We start from the raw sequence: 26,708 nt of genomic DNA on the forward strand, positions 1-26,708 counted from the left end.
GGCGGGATCTGTTTGGAGGGGCGTGGCATCGCGGTGGGGGGCGGGATCTGTTCGGAGGGGCGTGGCATCGCGGTGAGGGGCGGGGTCTGTTTGGAGGGGCGTGGCATCGCGGTGGGGGGCGGGATCTGTTCGGAGGGGCGTGGCATCGCGGTGGGGGGCGGGGTCTGTTTGGAGGGGCGTGGCATCGCGGTGGGGGGCGGGGTCTGTTCGGAGGGGCGTGGCATCGCGGTGAGGGGCGGGGTCTGTTTGGAGGGGCGTGGCATCGCGGTGGGGGGCGGGATCTGTTCGGAGGGGCGTGGCATCGCGGTGAGGGGCGGGGTCTGTTCGGAGGGGCGTGGCATCGCGGTGAGGGGCGGGGTCTGTTCGGAGGGGCGTGTCGGTGCGGTGGGGGGCGGGGTCTGTTCGGAGGGGCGTGTCGGCGCGGTAGGGGGCGGGGTCTGTTCGGAGGGGCGTGTCGGCGCGGTGGGGGGCGGGGTCTGTTCGGAGGGGCGTGTCGGCGCGGGAGGGGGCGGGGTCTGTTCGGAGGGGCGTGTCGGCGCGGTACGGGGCGGGGTCTGTTCGGAGGGGCGTGGCATCACGGTGAGGGGCGGGGTCTGTTTGGAGGGGCGTGTCTGTGCGGTAGGGGGCGGGGTCTGTTCGGAGGGGCGTGTCGGCGCGGTGGGGGGCGGCGGCGGTCTGTGGCGTGACGCCCACTGGACCCCCCTCCCTCCCCCCCCCGTGCTGAGGATCATCTCCATGGCGACCGTCTCCACGTGGGCGGGGCTGACGTCCAGCGCCTCGCTGAGCGCCATCTTGGTGGTACAAACGAACCGCCGGTCGTCGGCCAGCTCCGCCAGACCGCCATTTAGGAGGGCCTGTTGGTGGTAATAAATTAATTCATTAATAAATTAATTCATTTAGGAGTGCCTGGTGGTGGTAATACATTAATTCAGCAGTCATTGTGGTATTGATTCATTTAGGAGTGCCTGTTGGTGGTAATACATTCATTGTGGTATTGATTCATTTCTACTTGTCGATTCTAAATTGAGTAGCTTGCAAGCAACTCTCCAGGAGGTTGCGAACATGTACTTAAAACACCATTATCCCTCTAAGACCCGTATTAATTTAATTAATTAACACTGCTTTAATATACTGTGACCACACAAACAAACAAACAATATAGGAACTGTGGAAAGTAACTAAGTGCTTTTACTACTGCACTTAACACATCGGATCCTAAGGACGGACTCCTAAGAAGGACGGACTCGGACAATTTATAGGACTCGTCCTATAAATTAATTACGCGGGGAGCGCATAGCGAGTATAGGCTCGTCTTAAGGCGTTTGATATCGCTATAATAAGAAAGCCCAGCCGTGTTTCATCTTTGGAATCATTCCGGTTGCTACGGAGGCTTGCTAAGGCCTCGCCAGCACTGCTTCTGCATGTTTCTCCATAGCCATTAGCTTCTTTATTAGCCGCGGGACGCCGTTGCAGTTACACGCTCCTTTCTCGGAAACTACGGTGCATGTCCGTCACTGTCAAGCCCTACACACACCGGGTGCGCAGCGACGCAGCACAGGCGTTGCCGCGTCTGGAAAATTGAACGGTGGCGTATCGGAGCATCGGACGGAGCCGGTGTGGGATAGGGTTCATTGAAAATAACGGAGGCGGCTGTTTTGACGCGCGGCGTTCGCAGACGGTGTTTGAGGCCCTTCACTCACCTCCTGGATGAGCCTGTCAGCTGCCCCCTGGGTCTGTCCCAGTCCCTGGGTCTGTCCCTGTCCCTGGGTCTGTCCCTGTCCCTGGGTCTGTCCCTGTCCCTGGGTCTGTCCCTGGGTCTGTCCCGGTCCCTGGGTCTGTCCCAGTCCCTGGGTCTGTGTCTGTCCCTGGGTCTGTCCCTGGGTCTGTCCCTGGGTCTGTCCCAGTCCCTGTCCCGGTCCCTGGGTCTGTCCCGGTCCCTGGGTCAGTCCCGGTCCCTGGGTCTGTCCCGGTCCCGGGGTGTGGATGTGTAGCTGTCCTGTGCTGACAGGATGCTGCAGGGTGTCCAGTAATGCATAGGCAGAGCTGCAACTGCAAACGAGAAAACATGTACTGACAATTTGGTTCTGTATATATTGTTGTCTCTGTTGGGTTTTATTTGTTTATTTATTTTTTCGCATTTCTAAGCCAATAATTTGAGTCTCCGGTAAGCGATTATAGACAGACAGACAGACAGACAGACAGACAGACAGACAGACAGACAGACAGACAGACAGACAGACAGACAGACAGACCTGTATGTTGTGTTCATGCTGTTGTTGTTGTTGTGGCTGTCATTCCTCTGCAGGGGGCGCTGTTGGGTGGCGTGAGAGCTGTTCAGTTCATTCTCCATGGAGATGGGCTCCACGTGGTTCCCAAACAATCCACCCTGCCTCTAGAGGGCAGCAGAGACACCATGTTACTATAACATGTTACAATTTACAATTTAGCAGACGCTCTTAATCCACAGCGATCTACAGTAAGCAAGAACAAAAACATGGAAATATAACGTGACCCTTACCATACCATACCATCTTTATTTATATAGCACATTTTAAAACAACAACGTTGTACCAAAGTGCTTTACAGTAAAACATAAAAAAACAACTTAAACATTAAAAAACAACTTCATTTAAAAACCACAAAACAACCACAAACAACATGCACAGTGTCACGTTAAACATCGAACATCTCATACTGTGCTTGGAAAAGCCAAGGAATAAAGGCGTGACGTAAACACCTGGAGGGTGGGGGGGGGGGGGGGGGGGGCTTGTCTTGTGTGCAGAGGCAGCTCATTCCAGAGCTTGGGAGCTGCCACTGCAAAAGCTCGATAACCTCTGAGCTTCAGCCTGGTTTTAGGAACCACCAGGAGAAGCTGGTCAGAGGACCTGAGCGTCCGTGTCGGAGCATAGGGTTTCAGCAGTTCAGATAAATAAATGGGTGCCAAACCATTTAGACACTTAAAGACAAAGAGCAATACTTTGAAGTCAATCCTGTATCGCACAGGAAGCCAGTGGAGGGAGGCTAGTACAGGGCTGATGTGGTCTCGCTTACGTGTGCCTGTAAGTAACCTAGCAGCTGCATTCTGGACTAGCTGTAATCGAGATATGGAAACCTGGTTTACTCCAATATACAGGGCATTACAGTAGTCAAGGAGGGAAGTCATGAAAGCATGAATTACAGTCTCAAACACAGAGCGGGCTAGACAGGACTTAACCTAAGATAGCCTCCTAAGCTGGAAGAAGCTCTTTCTTACTACTTCATATACCCTTGGAGGAAAAGAAAAGTAGATCAGTGGGATCCTGGTTCCATAAATGATGGTGTGCGTGTGGTTCTCTCCTCACCCTGTAGATGGCGTCCTCGTTGGCCTCGTCCAGGCCTCGGTCCATCTCCTCGTCATTCATCAGGTCTCCTGAGATGGCTCTGTGAAGCATGTCCACGGCCTCCTCTTCGATGTTCCTCAGACCGGCCTGGTAGAGAGACACCATGAATGAATGGATGGATGGTAGAGAGACACCATGAATGACTGATAGAGAGATGGTAGAGAGACACCATGAATGACTGATAGAGAGATGGTAGAGAGACACCATGAATGACTGATAGAGAGATGGTAGAGAGACACCATGAATGACTGATAGAGAGATGGTAGAGAGACACCATGAATGACTGATAGAGAGATGGTAGAGAGACACCATGAATGACTGATAGAGAGATGATAGAGAGACACCATGAATGACTGATAGAGAGATGGTAGAGAGACACCATGAATGACTGATAGAGAGATGGTAGAGAGACACCATGAATGACTGATAGAGAGATGGTAGAGAGACACCATGAATGACTGATAGAGAGATGGTAGAGAGACACCATGAATGACTGATAGAGAGATGATAGAGAGACACCATGAATGACTGATAGAGAGATGATAGAGAGACACCATGAATGACTGATAGAGAGACACCATGAATGACTGATAGAGAGATGATAGAGAGACACCATGAATGACTGATAGAGAGATGATAGAGAGACACCATGAATGACTGATAGAGAGATGGTAGAGAGACACCATGAATGACTGATAGAGAGATGGTAGAGAGACACCATGAATGACTGATAGAGAGATGGTAGAGAGACACCATGAATGACTGATAGAGAGATGATAGAGAGACACCATGAATGACTGATAGAGAGATGATAGAGAGACACCATGAATGACTGATAGAGAGATGGTAGAGAGACACCATGAATGACTGATAGAGAGATGATAGAGAGACACCATGAATGACTGATAGAGAGATGATAGAGAGACACCATGAATGACTGATAGAGAGATGATAGAGAGACACCATGAATGACTGATAGAGAGATGATAGAGAGACACCATGAATGACTGATAGAGAGATGATAGAGAGACACCATGAATGACTGATAGAGAGATGATAGAGAGACACCATGAATGACTGATAGAGAGATGGTAGAGAGACACCATGAATGACTGATAGAGAGACACCATGAATTAATGAATGAATGACATGTTCTATGTTCCACCAGCCTGATAGAGAGATGATAGAGAGATACCATGAATGAATGACTGACAGACTGACAGACTGACAGGCAGACGGATGGACGGACGGACGGACGGACGGACGGACGGACGGACGGACGGACGGACGGACGGACGGACGGACGGACGGACGGACGGACGGACGGACGGACGGACGGACGGACGGACGGACGGACGGACGGACGGACGGACGGACGGACGGACGGACGGACGGACGGACAGACAGACAGACAGACAGACAGACAGACAGACAGACAGACAGACAGACAGACAGACAGACAGACAGACAGACAGACAGACAGACAGACAGACAGAAAGAACCTGGATCTCGTTGGTAGCGTTCTTCTTGGTCGGTCTGCAGCCGTAGTATTCCTCCTGTCTCTTCTTCATCTTCCTGAAGTAGTCCTGGATCAGGAAGGTCGCGTAGAACTTCCCCACCGTGACCTCATCGTCTGAACACGCACGCACGCACGCACGCACAAAGACATGTGAGCTTGTAGGTCGACTATTTTTCCGAATCTCCATGAATTCAAGGCTCCATGTGGGGTGTGTAATTGATTGAAAATAAGTAATTCTTGGGGAAACTACTCCTTTGAGATGCATTTTACATGAAGTGAATTAAGCTTAATAAAGCTCACCTCCTATTGGTGGAATGACCTGGTCCAAAGCTCACCTCCTATTGGTGGAATGACCTGGTCCAATAGCTTCATGCTGGTTCGTTTCCAGATCTTCTTGATGATGGCCCGCAGCTCCTCATTGGCCTGTTCAAAATTGCCTGACCCAAAAGAGAGGGTGGATCTAGTCAGACATGAGCGATATTATGAACCACTATTATTATTATGTTTTTATATATATTATTATTATTATTTTTATCCCACGATTTTGTAACCCATTTTTCACCCCTGTGTCAATCATCTAATGTGATCCTGGGCTCTACACACCCTCCACCAACCTAGTCCCCATATATGGGGGACAAGGGGAGACCAACCTAGTCCCCATATATGGGGGACAAGGGGAGACCAACCTAGTCCCCATATATGGGGGACAAGGGGAGACCAACCTAGTCCCCATATATGGGGGACAAGGGGAGACCAACCTAGTCCCCATATATGGGGACTAGGGGAGACCAACCTAGTCCCCATATATGGGGGACAAGGGGAGAGCAACCTAGTCCCCATATATGGGGACTAGGGGAGACCAACCTAGTCCCCATATATGGGGGACAAGGGGAGACCAACCTAGTCCCCATATATGGGGGACAAGGGGAGACCAACCTAGTCCCCATATATGGGGGACAAGGGGAGACCAACCTAGTCCCCATATATGGGGGACAAGGGGAGACCAACCTAGTCCCCATATATGGGGGACAAGGGGAGACCAACCTAGTCCCCATATATGGGGACTAGGGGAGACCAACCTAGTCCCCATATATGGGGGACAAGGGGAGAGCAACCTAGTCCCCATATATGGGGACTAGGGGAGACCAACCTAGTCCCCATATATGGGGGACAAGGGGAGACCAACCTAGTCCCCATATATGGGGGACAAGGGGAGACCAACCTAGTCCCCATATATGGGGGACAAGGGGAGACCAACCTAGTCCCCATATATGGGGGACAAGGGGAGACCAACCTAGTCCCCATATATGGGGGACAAGGGGAGAGCAACCTAGTCCCCATATATGGGGGACAAGGGGAGACCAACCTAGTCCCCATATATGGGGGACAAGGGGAGACCAACCTAGTCCCCATATATGGGGGACAAGGGGAGAGCAACGGACTTGAACTCATGCTTCCTTCATGCCTGAGTGTCCAAGTTGCTCCTTTACACCTGACAGGGGGGAGTTTCCCTGGTTGGACGTAGCGCGTGGAAGGAACACGTTATTCCAACCAGTTCCTTTCCCCTCCATCAGGCGCCCCGGCTGGCCAGGGGGAGGCAGTATAGAGACCAGTTCCTTTCCCCTCCATCAGGCGCCCCGGCTGGCCAGGGGGAGGCAGTATAGAGACCAGTTCCTTTCCCCTCCATCAGGCGCCCCGGCTGGCCAGGGGGAGGCAGTATAGAGACCAGTTCCTTTCCCCTCCATCAGGCGCCCCGGCTGGCCAGGGGGAGGCAGTTTTATGAACCACTATTCTAACTCAAACTACAGTCGTAGATGTAAAATCATCTTGGTTTTTTCACCATCATAATGGCATGTCATGCTTTCATCCGAAAATAAATCAAGCTTCTATAAATCAAGACTTTCCTCAGAATACCTGAAAAAAGTCAAACTAAATATCCTGAAAGTAAAACGAAAAAAAAAAATAATAATAATTCCACACACCTTCAGTTTTGATCTTCAGAGCCGTCCTGACCAGAGCGAACAGGGTGGCATTGAAGGTGACAGTTCCATCACTGTTGAGTGGCATGTTCATAGACACCAACCTCTGTGTAACACGCACGCACACACACACGCACGCACGCACGCACGCGCGCACGCACATGAGGGCACAATCAAATAGGGGTCCGTGGGCTGATCAGTGTCATTTTAGGGGTCCTCGACATGAAATGGATTGGGAACCATGCACTGCTTTAACCCATTCTGAGCGGGAACCCCTTTTGGTGTTTTAAACATTATGTTATAATTTAGCTATTGAGAAATAGCAGATCTACAAGCTCGTAGCGCGCCACCGAGTGGCGCGCTACGAGCTTGTAGGTCTGCCGTTTTTGAAAAGTCGTGAAAATGTGGCGCAAATCTTTGGATACATATTTCAGAGCGAACTTTTTTAACTAAAATATTGGCTTCTGGGGGAGGTCCCTGAAACTACATTTTTTGAGATGGGGGTCCGTCGCCCAATAGAGATATTTCTGGGGGTCCTTGATATGAAAAAGGTTGAGCACCACTGACATAGAAACATGGGTTTAACCCTGTGAGCACCACTGACACAGAAACATGGGTTTAACCCTGTGAGCACCACTGACATAGAAACATGGGTTTAACCCTGTGAGCACCACTGACACAGAAACATGGGTTTAACCCTGTGAGCACCACTGACATAGAAACATGGGTTTAACCCTGTGAGCACCACTGACATAGAAACATGGGTTTAACCCTGTGAGAACCACTGACATAGAAACATGGGTTTAACCCTGTGAGCACCACTGACACAGAAACATGGGTTTAACCCTGTGAGCACCACTGACATAGAAACATGGGTTTAACCCTGTGAGCACCACTGACACAGAAACATGGGTTTAACCCTGTGAGCACCACTGACATAGAAACATGGGTTTAACCCTGTGAGCACCACTGACACAGAAACATGGGTTTAACCCTGTGAGCACCACTGACATAGAAACATGGGTTTAACCCTGTGAGCACCACTGACACAGAAACATGGGTTTAACCCTGTGAGCACCACTGACATAGAAACATGGGTTTAACCCTGTGAGCACCACTGACATAGAAACATGGGTTTAACCCTGTGAGCACCACTGACATAGAAACATGGGTTTAACCCTGTGAGCACCACTGACACAGAAACATGGGTTTAACCCTGTGAGCACCACTGACATAGAAACATGGGTTTAACCCTGTGAGCACCACTGACATAGAAACATGGGTTTAACCCTGTGAGCACCACTGACATAGAAACATGGGTTTAACCCTGTGAGCACCACTGACACAGAAACATGGGTTTAACCCTGTGAGCACCACTGACACAGAAACATGGGTTTAACCCTGTGAGCACCACTGACATAGAAACATGGGTTTAACCCTGTGAGCACCACTGACACAGAAACATGGGTTTAACCCTGTGAGCACCACTGACACAGAAACATGGGTTTAACCCTGTGAGCACCACTGACATAGAAACATGGGTTTAACCCTGTGAGCACCACTGACATAGAAACATGGGTTTAACCCTGTGAGCACCACTGACATAGAAACATGGGTTTAACCCTGTGAGCACCACTGACACAGAAACATGGGTTTAACCCTGTGAGCACCACTGACATAGAAACATGGGTTTAACCCTGTGAGCACCACTGACATAGAAACATGGGTTTAACCCTGTGAGCACCACTGACATAGAAACATGGGTTTAACCCTGTGAGCACCACTGACATAGAAACATGGGTTTTTCAGAAAAATGTTAGGATTTTCTAGCTCACCCGGCAGGCGATGCGATGTGGGCAGAATTTACCAAAACCCAACGGAGGAGGGATTCTGCGCAGGAGTGTCACCACATCCAGATGCTTAATACGCCCCCTGTGTGGGACGGGGAAGAGAAAAAAACCTTTATTCGTCCATATTTGCTTAACCACAAACCAGTTACATTTATATTACAGTTATTAGTTAATTCCATTTGGTTTCATTTTACACTCTCAAGAGTTACATTATTCTAGAATGCAGAATAATTGCTATTTTGAGAAACGTTTGCCCAAAAGCATGGAATTGTAGACAAATAAAATCCTATCCAACGACAACAAAACATTCTTTAGTTTGCCGTCTGAGAGGCTAAATGTCATCAAATGCTGGTCCGAATAAATAATGGGCCTTAATTGAAAGGAAACAGGTTGAAAACCACTGCCCTAAAACAAGATCACCAGGTTCTCCTCAGCGCTAGCATGACGCGCGCGGCGCGGCGACTCACGTAGCTTCGGGGTCGTACTCGGCCCAGATCTTCTTGAACTCGTCCAGGTGCTGGGGCCCCAGGATGGACCAATCACGCGTCAGGTAGTCAAAGTTGTCCATGATGACAGCCACAAACAGGTTGATGATCTGATTGTTAAGTTAATAAAAGTAAATAAATCAATAAAAGACAGACGAACGGTGATTTGTTTGTAAGGACACATTCATGCTGGGCTCTCCACAGTAAACTTTAGTTAAGGAGTGCCCAAACTTGCTCATGCCAAGGACCCCAAATATCTCAATTGAAATACATAATGTGTGTATGTGTATATAACAATATGTATCATCGTCATCATATTTCTGAGGTTTAATGTTTGTTTTTACTTGCGCAAGCAGAGCGCGCAAGTCACGTTGTTTGTCCAGTTCTCCGATGCACATGCCGTGGCTGCATTGATTTGAGAGTGACGTAATGAAGATGTGTACCAATGCCAGGGGATAACTGTCTCTATGGTGACGTAATGAAGATATGTACCAATGCCAGGGGATAACTGTCTCTATGGTGACGTAATGAAGATATGTACCAATGCCAGGGTATAACTGTCTCTATGGTGACGTATATATGAAGATATGTACCAATGCCAGGGGATAACTGTCTCTATGGTGACGTAATGAAGATATGTACCAATGCCAGGGTATAACTGTCTCTATGACGTAATGAAGATATGTACCAATGCCAGGGTATAACTGTCTCTATGGTGACGTAATGAAGATATGTACCAATGCCAGGGTATAACTGTCTCTATGGTGACGTAATGAAGATATGTACCAATGCCAGGGTATAACTGTCTCTATGGTGACGTAATGAACATATGTACCAATGCCAGGGTATAACTGTCTCTATGGTGACGTAATGATGATATGTACCAATGCCAGGGTATAACTGTCTCTATGGTGACGTAATGAAGATATGTACCAATGCCAGGGTATAACTGTCTCTATGGTGACGTAATGAAGATATGTACCAATGCCAGGGGATAACTGTCTCTATGACGTAATGAAGATATGTACCAATGCCAGGGTATAACTGGCTCTATGGTGACGTAATGAAGATATGTACCAATGCCAGGGGATAACTGTCTCTATGGTGACGTAATGAAGATATGTACCAATGCCAGGGGATAACTGTCTCTATGGTGACGTAATGAAGATATGTACCAATGCCAGGGTATAACTGTCTCTATGGTGACGTAATGAAGATGTGTACCAATGCCAGGGGATAACTGTCTCTATGGTGACGTAATGAAGATATGTACCAATGCCAGGGTATAACTGTCTCTATGGTGACGTAATGAAGATATGTACCAATGCCAGGGGATAACTGTCTCTATGGTGACGTAATGAAGATGTGTACCAATGCCAGGGTATAACTGGCTCTATGGTGACGTAATGAAGATATGTACCAATGCCAGGGTATAACTGTCTCTATGGTGACGTAATGAAGATATGTACCAATGCCAGTGTATAACTGTCTCTATGGTGACGTAATGAAGATGTGTACCAATGCCAGGGTATAACTGTCTCTATGGTGACGTAATGAAGATATGTACCAATGCCAGGGGATAACTGTCTCTATGGTGACGTAATGAAGATGTGTACCAATGCCAGGGTATAACTGTCTCTATGGTGATGTAATGAAGATATGTACCAATGCCAGGGGATAACTGTCTCTATGGTGACGTAATGAAGATGTGTACCAATGCCAGGGTATAACTGTCTCTATGGTGACGTAATGAAGATATGTACCAATGCCAGGGGATAACTGTCTCTATGGTGATGTAATGAAGATGTGTACCAATGCCAGGGTATAACTGTCTCTATGGTGACGTAATGAAGATGTGTACCAATGCCAGGGTATAACTGTCTCTATGGTGACGTAATGAAGATGTGTACCAATGCCAGGGTATAACTGTCTCTATGGTGACGTAATGAAGATATGTACCAATGCCAGGGGATAACTGTCTCTATGGTGACGTAATGAAGATGTGTACCAATGCCAGGGTATAACTGTCTCTATGGTGACGTAATGAAGATATGTACCAATGCCAGGGTATAACTGTCTCTATGGTGACGTAATGAAGATGTGTACCAATGCCAGGGTATAACTGTCTCTATGGTGACGTAATGAAGATGTGTACCAATGCCAGGGGATAACTGTCTCTATGGTGACGTAATGAAGATATGTACCAATGCCAGGGTATAACTGTCTCTATGGTGACGTAATGAAGATATGTACCAATGCCAGGGTATAACTGTCTCTATGGTGACGTAATGAAGATATGTACCAATGCCAGGGTATAACTGTCTCTATGGTGACGTAATGAAGATATGTACCAATGCCAGGGTATAACTGTCTCTATGGTGACGTAATGAAGATATGTACCAATGCCAGGGGATAACTGTCTCTATGGTGACGTAATGAAGATGTGTACCAATGCCAGGGGATAACTGTCTCTATGGTGACGTAATGCAGATATGTACCAATGCCAGGGGATAACTGTCTCTATGGTGACGTAATGAAGATATGTACCAATGCCAGGGTATAACTGTCTCTATGGTGACGTAATGAAGATATGTACCAATGCCAGGGGATAACTGTCTCTATGGTGACGTAATGAAGATATGTACCAATGCCAGGGTATAACTGTCTCTATGGTGACGTAATGAAGATATGTACCAATGCCAGGGGATAACTGTCTCTATGGTGACGTAATGCAGATATGTACCAATGCCAGTGTATAACTGTCTCTATGGTGACGTAATGAAGATGTGTACCAATGCCAGGGTATAACTGTCTCTATGGTGATGTAATGAAGATATGTACCAATGCCAGGGTATAACTGTCTCTATGGTGACGTAATGCAGATATGTACCAATGCCAGGGGATAACTGTCTCTATGGTGACGTAATGAAGATGTGTACCAATGCCAGGGTATAACTGTCTCTATGGTGACGTAATGAAGATGTGTACCAATGCCAGGGGATAACTGTCTCTATGGTGACGTAATATGTACCAATGCCAGGGTATAACTGTCTCTATGGTGACGTAATGAAGATGTGTATCAATGCCAGGGGATAACTGTCTCTATGGTGACGTAATGAAGATGTGTACCAATGCCAGGGGATAACTGTCTCTATGGTGATGTAATGAAGATATGTACCAATGCCAGGGGATAACTGTCTCTATGGTGACGTAATGAAGATATGTACCAATACCAGGGGATAACTGTCTCTATGGTGACGTATATATGAAGATATGTACCAATGCCAGGGGATAACTGTCTCTATGGTGACGTAATGAAGATATGTACCAATGCCAGGGTATAACTGTCTCTATGGTGACGTAATGAAGATGTGTATCAATGCCAGGGGATAACTGTCTCTATGGTGACGTAATGAAGATGTGTACCAATGCCAGGGGATAACTGTCTCTATGGTGACGTAATGAAGATGTGTACCAATGCCAGGGGATAACTGTCTCTATGGTGACGTAATGAAGATGTGTATCAATGCCAGGGGATAACTGTCTCTATGGTGACGTAATGAAGATGTGTACCAATGCCAGGGGATAACTGTCTCTATGGTGACGTAATGAAGATGTGTACCAATGCCAGGGGATAACTGTCTCTATGGTGACGTAATGAAGATGTGTACCAATGCCAGGGGATAACTGTCTCTATGGTGATGTAATGAAGATATGTACCAATGCCAGTGTATAACTGTCTCTATGGTGACGTAATGAAGATGTGTACCAATGCCAGGGGATAACTGTCTCTATGGTGACGTAATGAAGATGTGTACCAATGCCAGGGGATAACTGTCTCTATGGTGATGTAATGAAGATATGTACCAATGCCAGGGGATAACTGGCTCTCTATGGCCGACACTGAAACATATCTTTATCTATATCCCACTCATACTGCTGAGTGACATTCTTGCTGTATCACAATTCCAAGACATGTGTTTTTATAGGCTTGTGATTGTAACACAACTGCACCCATAATGTTTGTGTCCTTTGTTTTCCTTTGTGTGGACATAAATAAATTCTTAACCCATTCTGAACGGGAACCCATTTTGGTGTCAGCATCATGTCGTGCTTTAGCTATTGAAAAATAGCAGATCTACAAGCTCATACGAGCTTGTAGGTCTGCTATTTTTTTTAATCGAAGAACGACTGACGTAGAAACATAGAAAACTGTCAGGATGTAGAAGACGTTTATAGAATCTGATCTCAGGTCAGAATGGGTTAAAATGTGTGTGTGTGTGTGTGTGTGTGTGTGTGTGTGTGTGTGTGTGTGTGTGTGTGTGTGTGTGTGTGTGTGTGTGTGCGTACCAGGAAAGCACAGAGCATGTAGAAGCTCATGAAGTAGATGACGGCGAAGTTGGCTCCGCAGGTGAACTCCTCCCCCGGCAGGTGGTCTGACTTGGGGTCACATCTCTTCCCGTAACAACAAGCCAGCATCACCTCATGCCACGCCTCTCCCGTTGCACACCTGTTGACCAGAGGAAGCCATCAGTCCAGGACAATAAAACAATAACAATAACAATACCAAACACTTAAATAACTACTAGATCAATCATAAACACGTGACCTGCCCAGGAACTTATAGAACAATAATAAAGCCAAATTCCAATACCCGTGATCTCGGTCACTCCAGCATGGCGGTGCTAAGGTCAAATGGGTGACCTGCCGAAATATGTGACCATCTTGTGGACTTCACACAACTTACATGCTAGGTTGAACTCTGCTAATAAACAAATTGCAACGGTTTACATTCGGACACTGACATTATGTGATTGTCCACATATTTCAGCAGGTCACCCATTTCACCCTGAAGGCCTATTCATAGTCTGGATTTTCGGTGGTGGGGTGACCACCGCTCCGGTGGTGAGCTGACCACCGGAGCTGAAATAACGTTGAGCGGTGGTGAGTAAAAACAGAGAGAAGGGCTGGAGCGGTGGCGGTGGTTTGCTCTTCACCGCGGCTCAGTGACGTCATGTTGTAGTTCGGTGGTCACCTAACCACCGGAAATCCAGACTATGTATGAGCCTTAACACCACCATGCTGGAGTGAGCGAGTGTGAGTGAGCGAGTGTGAGTGAGCGAGTGTGAGTGATCGAGTGGCCGAGATCTCGGGTATTGGAATTTGGCTTAAAGCTCCTGACCACGAACAAAAAACGAAAACAACAACAACACCCCCCCCCCCCCCCCCCCACACACACACCCCAAAAAAATAAATAAATAAAGTAATACATTTGCAGAAAGGCGGAAATGGCTTCTAATGAAGGATGAAGTGAATAAAGGAGAACCTTTGTGAAATAGTGTGAGTCATTGTTGTCACCTGAACAGCAGCAGCACAGCTTGTGGGAATGTCTGGAAGTTGTTGTTCCTGTTGATGTAGGTCCCATCTACCAGAGCTATTTTACCAAAGATCTGCAGGAGAACATATACATTATGTTCACGTAGGTTCTACCAGGACTTTTCTATTAGATTAGCACAACACAATACTGCCTCATCAAAGTCGCTATGGTATACATTGTCAGATAGTTCAGTTAGGAGGTTTCATCAGAAGCACTTTTTAATACTTTGGCATTGGTTTAATATTTGTTAAACCCACACAGAAGGTAAGGAGTGTTCAAAAGGCACTGATTCATTAAAGGTATATTCAGTGATTTCACTCAAAAAACCTTAGGTTTCGTTTTTGGCTGTGGGACCCAGCCTTTCGTCCAATCAGGATAGAGAGTCAAAAACGAAACCTAAGGTTTTTTGACCCCCAGGGGTTAACTGGGGACAGGGAGAAACTCCTTATATGGTCAGCACACTCTATAGTAGGGAGGATTATCACAACAAAACAAAAAAATAAGTGATATTTGAATTAAGTGAAATCACTGAATATACCTTTAAATAAAAAGTTGAAACCAATTTGTATTAGTGCGAGAATTGTTGACCTATTAGCTAAGGACATAAGAAATATGTTTCATCATCTGCCAAAATGTATAAGCACTCACGTGTCTCAACTGCCATGTTCATGCACAATAATGAAAATGATGCTTTTTCAGATGTCACAGCTAATACACCAGATATTGTTGTTGTTGATGAGGACAGTAGAGAAGTGACCATTTTGGAAGTGGCATCATGTACATTTGATCCTTACCAAGGTGCTTAAGTACCAGCGTCTTAAGGATGCTATTATACAGCTTGGCTACAGATGTAAACTACTTGTGTTCATATTTGGAAGCCTCGGTAATGTCCATAAATCAGTGGTGAGGGGCCTGCAGATTGCAGGCATGCCCAATAAGCCGAGAGCTGATCAGGCATCGGCACAATTCTGTTCAGTGTCTGCAATAATTGGCAGTCTCCATATATGGAGAAGGCGATGCTTTCTGTACCCGTGATCTGTATCTGAAGCACTTGTTGTAGAGTTTTCTCAAGTTTGCACATCCACTATTGTTTGTGTTCAAGAAATGTCTTGTAAAATGTGAATACAAATAAAGATGTTAAACCATTTTGCGCGGGAACCCCTTTTGGTGTTTTAAACATTATGTTATAATTTAGCTATTGAAAAATAGCAGATCTACAAGCTCATAGCGTGCCACCGAGTGGCACGCTACGAACTTGTAGGTCTGCTATTTTTGAAAAATCGTTAAAATGTGCCTCAAATCTTTCTGAAAATTGTCATTATTTAGAAGACGTTTTATTTTTATTTTTTACGTCAGGCCTGAATGGATTAAATGTGTGTGTGTGTGTGTGTGTGTGTGTGTGTGTGTGTGTGTGTGTGTGTGTGTGTGTGTGTGTGTGTGTGTGTGTGTGTGTGTGTACAGTACCTGCATGCCAACCACAGCGTAGATGAAGAAGAGCATCAGGATGAGCAGAGCTACGTATGGAAGAGCCTGAAGACACAACAACAAAAACGGACATCAGCAGTAAAAGGAAAAGGCCATTATTACTGTATCAAAAGTATACCGTATATTTCCAAATAGCAGCCCGGGCGTTTAATACGCAAAATGGTGTCAGACGTCGGGCGTTTAAAAAGGAACCGGGTGGCCCTTCGCTAAGTCCCTCCCCCAACCTGTCCTAGCAGCGAGGAGACAGGGCAAGCTGTCCTCCCCATCGAGATGCACGTTAAATGATCATCATCATACTATAATTATAACAATGTCTGAGTGTGTGTGTGTGTGTGTGTGTGTGTCACTGTGACTGCCTGCACCAATCACTCCCACGTTTCACACAGGCATTGACCATATGAATATGGAGGGCGTAACGAAGCCCCTTTTTTCAATTTGACACATTAATGATCATTAATGAATTTATTAGTAAATTACAAACGCACCCGGGCGCAGTACCCCCCACGGCCACAAGGGGGGGGGGTATCTCACAACGGGTAAGGACTAGTATAAATAATCGATCATTTCAGTGCTCTTGCGACAATTTGATGCAAGAGCATCAAATTGTCTTCTAAATCTGGTCAACCACCAGGCCTGCAGCAGGCTATGCACTGGACGCATTTGGTCAACCACCAGGCCTGCAGCAGGCTATGCACTGGACGCATTTGCATGACGTTATTTAAATAAACTAGAAATACGAGGAAATGACCGGGGAAGAAATCAACTTTTAACGACCACGCGACAAGAGTTTTCATGTTGCACGGTAAGACTATACTGTCATTAGTATTATTGCACGTGGGGGGAGGCGTACTATCATCCGACAGAGCATTGCTCCGAAGGAGCAATGCTCCGAGGTGCGCTGCGGGTCGGGAGAGGGTTGCGGTTAGGTGTCTGCCCCGGGGGAGGTTAGGGTTAGGGTGAGGGAGGAGGTAGGTTGTCGTTCGGACCAATGCTCCGTCGGATTAAAGGCATGCACTCTCACGTGGGTGGGTCAGCCGTGTAACTTTCTTGACGTTAAGCCGTGTGTATGTTCAACAACACAGCCATGCAAAATAACATGGACAGCTATGAGGTTTGCGAAAGCTTGACCTGCATAGCAACAGTTGCTAAACTATTTGAATTGGCATTGGCTTTTTGGGGTGGGATTTAGCAAAGGGCTAATTTGAGGCAGGGCTACTATTTGGAAATATATACGGTACTTTTCATACAGTAATGGTCTTTTTCTTTTGTATTAAAGGTCCTTAAAATGTCACTTCACTGTCATCAGGGGATTCATACAATAATTAATACAATAATTAATTAATACAATAATTAATTAATACAATAACAATGTGGGGACCCCTGTCCTGGGAGCCCCGTCGACCCACAGCTTGAGAACCACTGAGCTAGACAGGCAGTGACCTATGACCTGACAGGCAGTGACCTATGACCTGGAAGGACTTGACGAAGGTCCACAGCAGGTTCTTGATGCCCTCGGAGCGGTTGAGCAGCTTGACGAGCCTCATGACGCGGAACAGCCTGAAGAACGTGATGGAGACGCTCATGTTCTCTGCAGACTGAAGAGCAGAACATGTTTAACATGTATGTTCTCTGTAGACTGAAGAGCAGAACAACATGTTTAACATGTATGTTCTCTGCAGACTGAAGAGCAGAACATGTTTAACATGTATGTTCTCTGCAGACTGAAGAGCAGAACATGTTTAACATGTATGTTCTCTACAGACTGAAGAGCAGAACAACATGTTTAACATGTATGTTCTCTGTAGACTGAAGAGCAGAACATGTTTAACATGTATGTTCTCTACAGACTGAAGAGCAGAACAACATGTTTAACATGTATGTTCTCTGCAGACTGAAGAGCAGAACATGTTTAACATGTATGTTCTCTGCAGACTGAAGAGCAGAACAACATGTTTAACATGTATGTTCTCTGTAGACTGAAGAGCAGAACATGTTTAACATGTATGTTCTCTGCAGACTGAAGAGCAGAACAACATGTTTAACATGTATGTTCTCTGCAGACTGAAGAGCAGAACATGTTTAACATGTATGTTCTCTGCAGACTGAAGAGCAGAACATGTTTAACATGTATGTTCTCTACAGACTGAAGAGCAGAACATGTTTAACATGTATGTTCTCTGTAGACTGAAGAGCAGAACATGTTTAACATGTATGTTCTCTGCAGACTGAAGAGCAGAACAACATGTTTAACATGTATGTTCTCTGCAGACTGAAGAGCAGAACATGTTTAACATGTATGTTCTCTACAGACTGAAGAGCAGAACAACATGTTTAACATGTATGTTCTCTGCAGACTGAAGAGCAGAACAACATGTTTAACATGTATGTTCTCTACAGACTGAAGAGCAGAACAACATGTTTAACATGTATGTTCTCTGCAGACTGAAGAGCAGAACATGTTTAACATGTATGTTCTCTACAGACTGAAGAGCAGAACAACATGTTTAACATGTATGTTCTCTGCAGACTGAAGAGCAGAACAACATGTTTAACATGTATGTTCTCTGTAGACTGAAGAGCAGAACATGTTTAACATGTATGTTCTCTGAGGACTGAAGAGCAGAACATGTTTAACATGTATGTTCTCTACAGACTGAAGAGCAGAACAACATGTTTAACATGTATGTTCTCTGTAGACTGAAGAGCAGAACATGTTTAACATGTATGTTCTCTGAGGACTGAAGAGCAGAACAACATGTTTAACATGTATGTTCTCTGAGGACTGAAGAGCAGAACAACATGTTTAACATGTATGTTCTCTACAGACTGAAGAGCAGAACAACATGTTTAACATGTATGTTCTCTACAGACTGAAGAGCAGAACATGTTTAACATGTATGTTCTCTACAGACTGAAGAGCAGAACAACATGTTTAACATGTATGTTCTCTACAGACTGAAGAGCAGAACATGTTTAACATGTATGTTCTCTACAGACTGAAGAGCAGAACATGTTTAACATGTATGTTCTCTACAGACTGAAGAGCAGAACAACATGTTTAACATGTATGTTCTCTGCAGACTGAAGAGCAGAACATGTTTAACATGTATGTTCTCTACAGACTGAAGAGCAGAACAACATGTTTAACATGTATGTTCTCTGTAGACTGAAGAGCAGAACAACATGTTTAACATGTATGTTCTCTGCAGACTGAAGAGCAGAACAACATGTTTAACATGTATGTTCTCTGAGGACTGAAGAGCAGAACAACATGTTTAACATGTATGTTCTCTGTAGACTGAAGAGCAGAACAACATGTTTAACATGTATGTTCTCTGCAGACTGAAGAGCAGAACAACATGTTTAACATGTATGTTCTCTACAGACTGAAGAGCAGAACATGTTTAACATGTATGTTCTCTGCAGACTGAAGAGCAGAACAACATGTTTAACATGTATGTTCTCTACAGACTGAAGAGCAGAACAACATGTTTAACATGTATGTTCTCTGCAGACTGAAGAGCAGAACAACATGTTTAACATGTATGTTCTCTGCAGACTGAAGAGCAGAACATGTTTAACATGTATGTTCTATGTAGACTGAAGAGCAGAACATGTTTAACATGTATGTTCTCTGAGGACTGAAGATCAGAACAACATGTTTAACATGTATGTTCTCTACAGACTGAAGAGCAGAACATGTTTAACATGTATGTTCTCTGTAGACTGAAGAGCAGAACAACATGTTTAACATGTATGTTCTCTGCAGACTGAAGAGCAGAACATGTTTAACATGTATGTTCTCTGAGGACTGAAGAGCAGAACATGTTTAACATGTATGTTCTCTACAGACTGAAGAGCAGAACATGTTTAACATGTATGTTCTCTGCAGACTGAAGAGCAGAACAACATGTTTAACATGTATGTTCTCTACAGACTGAAGAGCAGAACATGTTTAACATGTATGTTCTCTGTAGACTGAAGAGCAGAACAACATGTTTAACATGTATGTTCTCTGCAGACTGAAGAGCAGAACATGTTTAACATGTATGTTCTCTACAGACTGAAGAGCAGAACAACATGTTTAACATGTATGTTCTCTGAGGACTGAAGAGCAGAACAACATGTTTAACATGTATGTTCTCTGCAGACTGAAGAGCAGAACATGTTTAACATGTATGTTCTCTGTAGACTGAAGAGCAGAACATGTTTAACATGTATGTTCTCTACAGACTGAAGAGCAGAACAACATGTTTAACATGTATGTTCTCTGTAGACTGAAGAGCAGAACATGTTTAACATGTATGTTCTCTGTAGACTGAAGAGCAGAACAACATGTTTAACATGTATGTTCTCTGCAGACTGAAGAGCAGAACATGTTTAACATGTATGTTCTCTGAGGACTGAAGAGCAGAACATGTTTAACATTTATGTTCTCTACAGACTGAAGAGCAGAACATGTTTAACATGTATGTTCTCTGCAGACTGAAGAGCAGAACAACATGTTTAACATGTATGTTCTCTACAGACTGAAGAGCAGAACATGTTTAACATGTATGTTCTCTGTAGACTGAAGAGCAGAACAACATGTTTAACATGTATGTTCTCTGCAGACTGAAGAGCAGAACATGTTTAACATGTATGTTCTCTACAGACTGAAGAGCAGAACAACATGTTTAACATGTATGTTCTCTGAGGACTGAAGAGCAGAACAACATGTTTAACATGTATGTTCTCTGCAGACTGAAGAGCAGAACATGTTTAACATGTATGTTCTCTGTAGACTGAAGAGCAGAACATGTTTAACATGTATGTTCTCTACAGACTGAAGAGCAGAACAACATGTTTAACATGTATGTTCTCTGTAGACTGAAGAGCAGAACATGTTTAACATGTATGTTCTCTACAGACTGAAGAGCAGAACATGTTTAACATGTATGTTCTCTGTAGACTGAAGAGCAGAACATGTTTAACATGTATGTTCTCTACAGACTGAAGAGCAGAACATGTTTAACATGTATGTTCTCTGTAGACTGAAGAGCAGAACAACATGTTTAACATGTATGTTCTCTGTAGACTGAAGAGCAGAACAACATGTTTAACATGTATGTTCTCTGCAGACTGAAGAGCAGAACAACATGTTTAACATGTATGTTCTCTGAGGACTGAAGAGCAGAACATGTTTAACATGTATGTTCTCTACAGACTGAAGAGCAGAACATGTTTAACATGTATGTTCTCTGAGGACTGAAGAGCAGAACAACATGTTTAACATGTATGTTCTCTGTAGACTGAAGAGCAGAACAACATGTTTAACATGTATGTTCTCTGAGGACTGAAGAGCAGAACATGTTTAACATGTATGTTCTCTGCAGACTGAAGAGCAGAACATGTTTAACATGTATGTTCTCTACAGACTGAAGAGCAGAACAACATGTTTAACATGTATGTTCTCTGAGGACTGAAGAGCAGAACATGTTTAACATGTATGTTCTCTGCAGACTGAAGAGCAGAACAACATGTTTAACATGTATGTTCTCTGAGGACTGAAGAGCAGAACATGTTTAACATGTATGTTCTCTGCAGACTGAAGAGCAGAACATGTTTAACATGTATGTTCTCTACAGACTGAAGAGCAGAACAACATGTTTAACATGTATGTTCTCTGCAGACTGAAGAGCAGAACAACATGTTTAACATGTATGTTCTCTACAGACTGAAGAGCAGAACAACATGTTTAACATGTATGTTCTCTGAGGACTGAAGAGCAGAACAACATGTTTAACATGTATGTTCTCTGTAGACTGAAGAGCAGAACATGTTTAACATGTATGTTCTCTGAGGACTGAAGAGCAGAACATGTTTAACATGTATGTTCTCTGCAGACTGAAGAGCAGAACATGTTTAACATGTATGTTCTCTACAGACTGAAGAGCAGAACAACATGCTTAACATGTATGTTCTCTGCAGACTGAAGAGCAGAACAACATGTTTAACATGTATGTTCTCTGAGGACTGAAGAGCAGAACAACATGTTTAACATGTATGTTCTCTGAGGACTGAAGAGCAGAACAACATGTTTAACATGTATGTTCTCTACAGACTGAAGAGCAGAACAACATGTTTAACATGTATGTTCTCTACAGACTGAAGAGCAGAACAACATGTTTAACATGTATGTTCTCTACAGACTGAAGAGCAGAACAACATGTTTAACATGTATGTTCTCTGCAGACTGAAGAGCAGAACAACATGTTTAACATGTATGTTCTCTACAGACTGAAGAGCAGAACATGTTTAACATGTATGTTCTCTACAGACTGAAGAGCAGAACAACATGTTTAACATGTATGTTCTCTACAGACTGAAGAGCAGAACAACATGTTTAACATGTATGTTCTCTACAGACTGAAGAGCAGAACAACATGTTTAACATGTATGTTCTCTGCAGACTGAAGAGCAGAACAACATGTTTAACATGTATGTTCTCTGCAGACTGAAGAGCAGAACAACATGTTTAACATGTATGTTCTCAGCAGACTGAAGAGCAGAACAACATGTTTAACATGTATGTTCTCTGCGGACTGAAGAGCAGAACAACATGTTTAACATGTATGTTCTCTGTAGACTGAAGAGCAGAACAACATGTTTAACATGACATGTATGTTCTCTACAGACTGAAGAGCAGAACAACATGTTTAACATGTATGTTCTCTGCAGACTGAAGAGCAGAACATGTTTAACATGTATGTTCTCTACAGACTGAAGAGCAGAACAACATGTTTAACATGTATGTTCTCTGAGGACTGAAGAGCAGAACATGTTTAACATGTATGTTCTCTGCAGACTGAAGAGCAGAACATGTTTAACATGTATGTTCTCTACAGACTGAAGAGCAGAACATGTTTAACATGTATGTTCTCTACAGACTGAAGAGCAGAACATGTTTAACATGTATGTTCTCTGAGGACTGAAGAGCAGAACATGTTTAACATGTATGTTCTCTACAGACTGAAGAGCAGAACATGTTTAACATGTATGTTCTCTGCAGACTGAAGAGCAGAACAACATGTTTAACATGTATGTTCTCTGAGGACTGAAGAGCAGAACATGTTTAACATGTATGTTCTCTGCAGACTGAAGAGCAGAACATGTTTAACATGTATGTTCTCTGCAGACTGAAGAGCAGAACAACATGTTTAACATGTATGTTCTCTGAGGACTGAAGAGCAGAACATGTTTAACATGTATGTTCTCTGCAGACTGAAGAGCAGAACAACATGTTTAACATGTATGTTCTCTGAGGACTGAAGAGCAGAACATGTTTAACATGTATGTTCTCTGTAGACTGAAGAGCAGAACATGTTTAACATGTATGTTCTCTACAGACTGAAGAGCAGAACAACATGTTTAACATGTATGTTCTCTGAGGACTGAAGAGCAGAACAACATGTTTAACATGTATGTTCTCAGCAGACTGAAGAGCAGAACATGTTTAACATGTATGTTCTCTGCAGACTGAAGAGCAGAACATGTTTAACATGTATGTTCTCTGCAGACTGAAGAGCAGAACAACATGTTTAACATGTATGTTCTCTGCAGACTGAAGAGCAGAACATGTTTAACATGTATGTTCTCTGCAGACTGAAGAGCAGAACAACATGTTTAACATGTATGTTCTCTACAGACTGAAGAGCAGAACATGTTTAACATGTATGTTCTCTACAGACTGAAGAGCAGAACAACATGTTTAACATGTATGTTCTCTGCAGTGAAGAGCAGAACAACATGTTTAACATGTATGTTCTCTGAGGACTGAAGAGCAGAACATGTTTAACATGTATGTTCTCTACAGACTGAAGAGCAGAACAACATGTTTAACATGTATGTTCTCTGCAGACTGAAGAGCAGAACAACATGTTTAACATGTATGTTCTCTGAGGACTGAAGAGCAGAACAACATGTTTAACATGTATGTTCTCTGAGGACTGAAGAGCAGAACAACATGTTTAACATGTATGTTCTCTACAGACTGAAGAGCAGAACAACATGTTTAACATGTAAGTTCTCTGCAGACTGAAGAGCAGAACAACATGTTTAACATGTATGTTCTCTGAGGACTGAAGAGCAGAACATGTTTAACATGTATGTTCTCTACAGACTGAAGAGCAGAACATGTTTAACATGTATGTTCTCTACAGACTGAAGAGCAGAACATGTTTAACATGTATGTTCTCTACAGACTGAAGAGCAGAACAACATGTTTAACATGTATGTTCTCTGCAGACTGAAGAGCAGAACAACATGTTTAACATGTATGTTCTCTACAGACTGAAGAGCAGAACATGTTTAACATGTATGTTCTCTACAGACTGAAGAGCAGAACAACATGTTTAACATGTATGTTCTCTACAGACTGAAGAGCAGAACAACATGTTTAACATGTATGTTCTCTACAGACTGAAGAGCAGAACAACATGTTTAACATGTATGTTCTCTGCAGACTGAAGAGCAGAACAACATGTTTAACATGTATGTTCTCTGCAGACTGAAGAGCAGAACAACATGTTTAACATGTATGTTCTCAGCAGACTGAAGAGCAGAACAACATGTTTAACATGTATGTTCTCTGCAGACTGAAGAGCAGAACAACATGTTTAACATGTATGTTCTCTGAGGACTGAAGAGCAGAACAACATGTTTAACATGTATGTTCTCTACAGACTGAAGAGCAGAACAACATGTTTAACATGTATGTTCTCTGAGGACTGAAGAGCAGAACATGTTTAACATGTATGTTCTCAGCAGACTGAAGAGCAGAACAACATGTTTAACATGTATGTTCTCTGTAGACTGAAGAGCAGAACAACATGTTTAACATGACATGTATGTTCTCTACAGACTGAAGAGCAGAACAACATGTTTAACATGTATGTTCTCTGCAGACTGAAGAGCAGAACATGTTTAACATGTATGTTCTCTACAGACTGAAGAGCAGAACAACATGTTTAACATGTATGTTCTCTGAGGACTGAAGAGCAGAACATGTTTAACATGTATGTCCTCTGAGGACTGAAGAGCAGAACAACATGTTTAACATGTATGTTCTCTGAGGACTGAAGAGCAGAACAACATGTTTAACATGTATGTTCTCTGCAGACTGAAGAGCAGAACATGTTTAACATGTATGTTCTCTACAGACTGAAGAGCAGAACATGTTTAACATGTATGTTCTCTACAGACTGAAGAGCAGAACAACATGTTTAACATGTATGTTCTCTGCAGACTGAAGAGCAGAACATGTTTAACATGTATGTTCTCTGAGGACTGAAGAGCAGAACATGTTTAACATGTATGTTCTCTACAGACTGAAGAGCAGAACATGTTTAACATGTATGTTCTCTGAGGACTGAAGAGCAGAACAACATGTTTAACATGTATGTTCTCTGCAGACTGAAGAGCAGAACATGTTTAACATGTATGTTCTCTGCAGACTGAAGAGCAGAACAACATGTTTAACATGTATGTTCTCTGCAGACTGAAGAGCAGAACATGTTTAACATGTATGTTCTCTGAGGACTGAAGAGCAGAACATGTTTAACATGTATGTTCTCTGAGGACTGAAGAGCAGAACAACATGTTTAACATGTATGTTCTCTGAGGACTGAAGAGCAGAACAACATGTTTAACATGTATGTTCTCTGCAGACTGAAGAGCAGAACATGTTTAACATGTATGTTCTCTGCAGACTGAAGAGCAGAACATGTTTAACATGTATGTTCTCTACAGACTGAAGAGCAGAACATGTTTAACATGTATGTTCTCTGCAGACTGAAGAGCAGAACAACATGTTTAACATGTATGTTCTCTGCAGACTGAAGAGCAGAACATGTTTAACATGTATGTTCTCTGTAGACTGAAGAGCAGAACATGTTTAACATGTATGTTCTCTGAGGACTGAAGAGCAGAACAACATGTTTAACATGTATGTTCTCTGCAGACTGAAGAGCAGAACATGTTTAACATGTATGTTCTCTGAGGACTGAAGAGCAGAACAACATGTTTAACATGTATGTTCTCTGCAGACTGAAGAGCAGAACAACATGTTTAACATGTATGTTCTCTGTAGACTGAAGAGCAGAACATGTTTAACATGTATGTTCTCTACAGACTGAAGAGCAGAACAACATGTTTAACATGTATGTTCTCTGAGGACTGAAGAGCAGAACATGTTTAACATGTATGTTCTCTGTAGACTGAAGAGCAGAACAACATGTTTAACATGTATGTTCTCTACAGACTGAAGAGCAGAACATGTTTAACATGTATGTTCTCTGAGGACTGAAGAGCAGAACAACATGTTTAACATGTATGTTCTCTGCAGACTGAAGAGCAGAACATGTTTAACATGTATGTTCTCTGCAGACTGAAGAGCAGAACATGTTTAACATGTATGTTCTCTACAGACTGAAGAGCAGAACAACATGTTTAACATGTATGTTCTCTGCAGACTGAAGAGCAGAACATGTTTAACATGTATGTTCTCTGTAGACTGAAGAGCAGAACAACATGTTTAACATGTATGTTCTCTACAGACTGAAGAGCAGAACAACATGTTTAACATGTATGTTCT

The 26,708-nt window shown here is 43.8% G+C and overlaps 1 protein-coding gene across 1 annotated transcript in view; it reads right to left on the reverse strand.

The window, feature by feature from the left end:
* Positions 1-1,877: 1,877 nt before the first annotated feature.
* Positions 1,878-26,708, reverse strand: part of LOC310863088 (dihydropyridine-sensitive L-type skeletal muscle calcium channel subunit alpha-1-like) — a gene marked incomplete at both ends in the record, with an annotated part of 123,879 nt that continues 99,048 nt past the window's right edge. Inside the window, 12 exons of the mRNA XM_083771211.1 lie at positions 1,878-2,049; positions 2,253-2,392; positions 3,342-3,467; positions 4,883-5,013; positions 5,235-5,336; positions 6,882-6,984; positions 8,714-8,810; positions 9,196-9,323; positions 13,564-13,723; positions 14,572-14,663; positions 16,055-16,120; positions 17,545-17,670. Coding sequence (XP_083627337.1) covers positions 1,878-2,049; positions 2,253-2,392; positions 3,342-3,467; positions 4,883-5,013; positions 5,235-5,336; positions 6,882-6,984; positions 8,714-8,810; positions 9,196-9,323; positions 13,564-13,723; positions 14,572-14,663; positions 16,055-16,120; positions 17,545-17,670 — 1,443 coding nt within the window. The remainder of the gene's footprint in view (positions 2,050-2,252; positions 2,393-3,341; positions 3,468-4,882; positions 5,014-5,234; positions 5,337-6,881; positions 6,985-8,713; positions 8,811-9,195; positions 9,324-13,563; positions 13,724-14,571; positions 14,664-16,054; positions 16,121-17,544; positions 17,671-26,708) is intronic.

Source organism: Protomyctophum parallelum (assembly GCF_964188405.1).
Source record: "Protomyctophum parallelum genome assembly, chromosome: 8".
Lineage (NCBI taxonomy): Eukaryota > Metazoa > Chordata > Actinopteri > Myctophiformes > Myctophidae > Protomyctophum > Protomyctophum parallelum.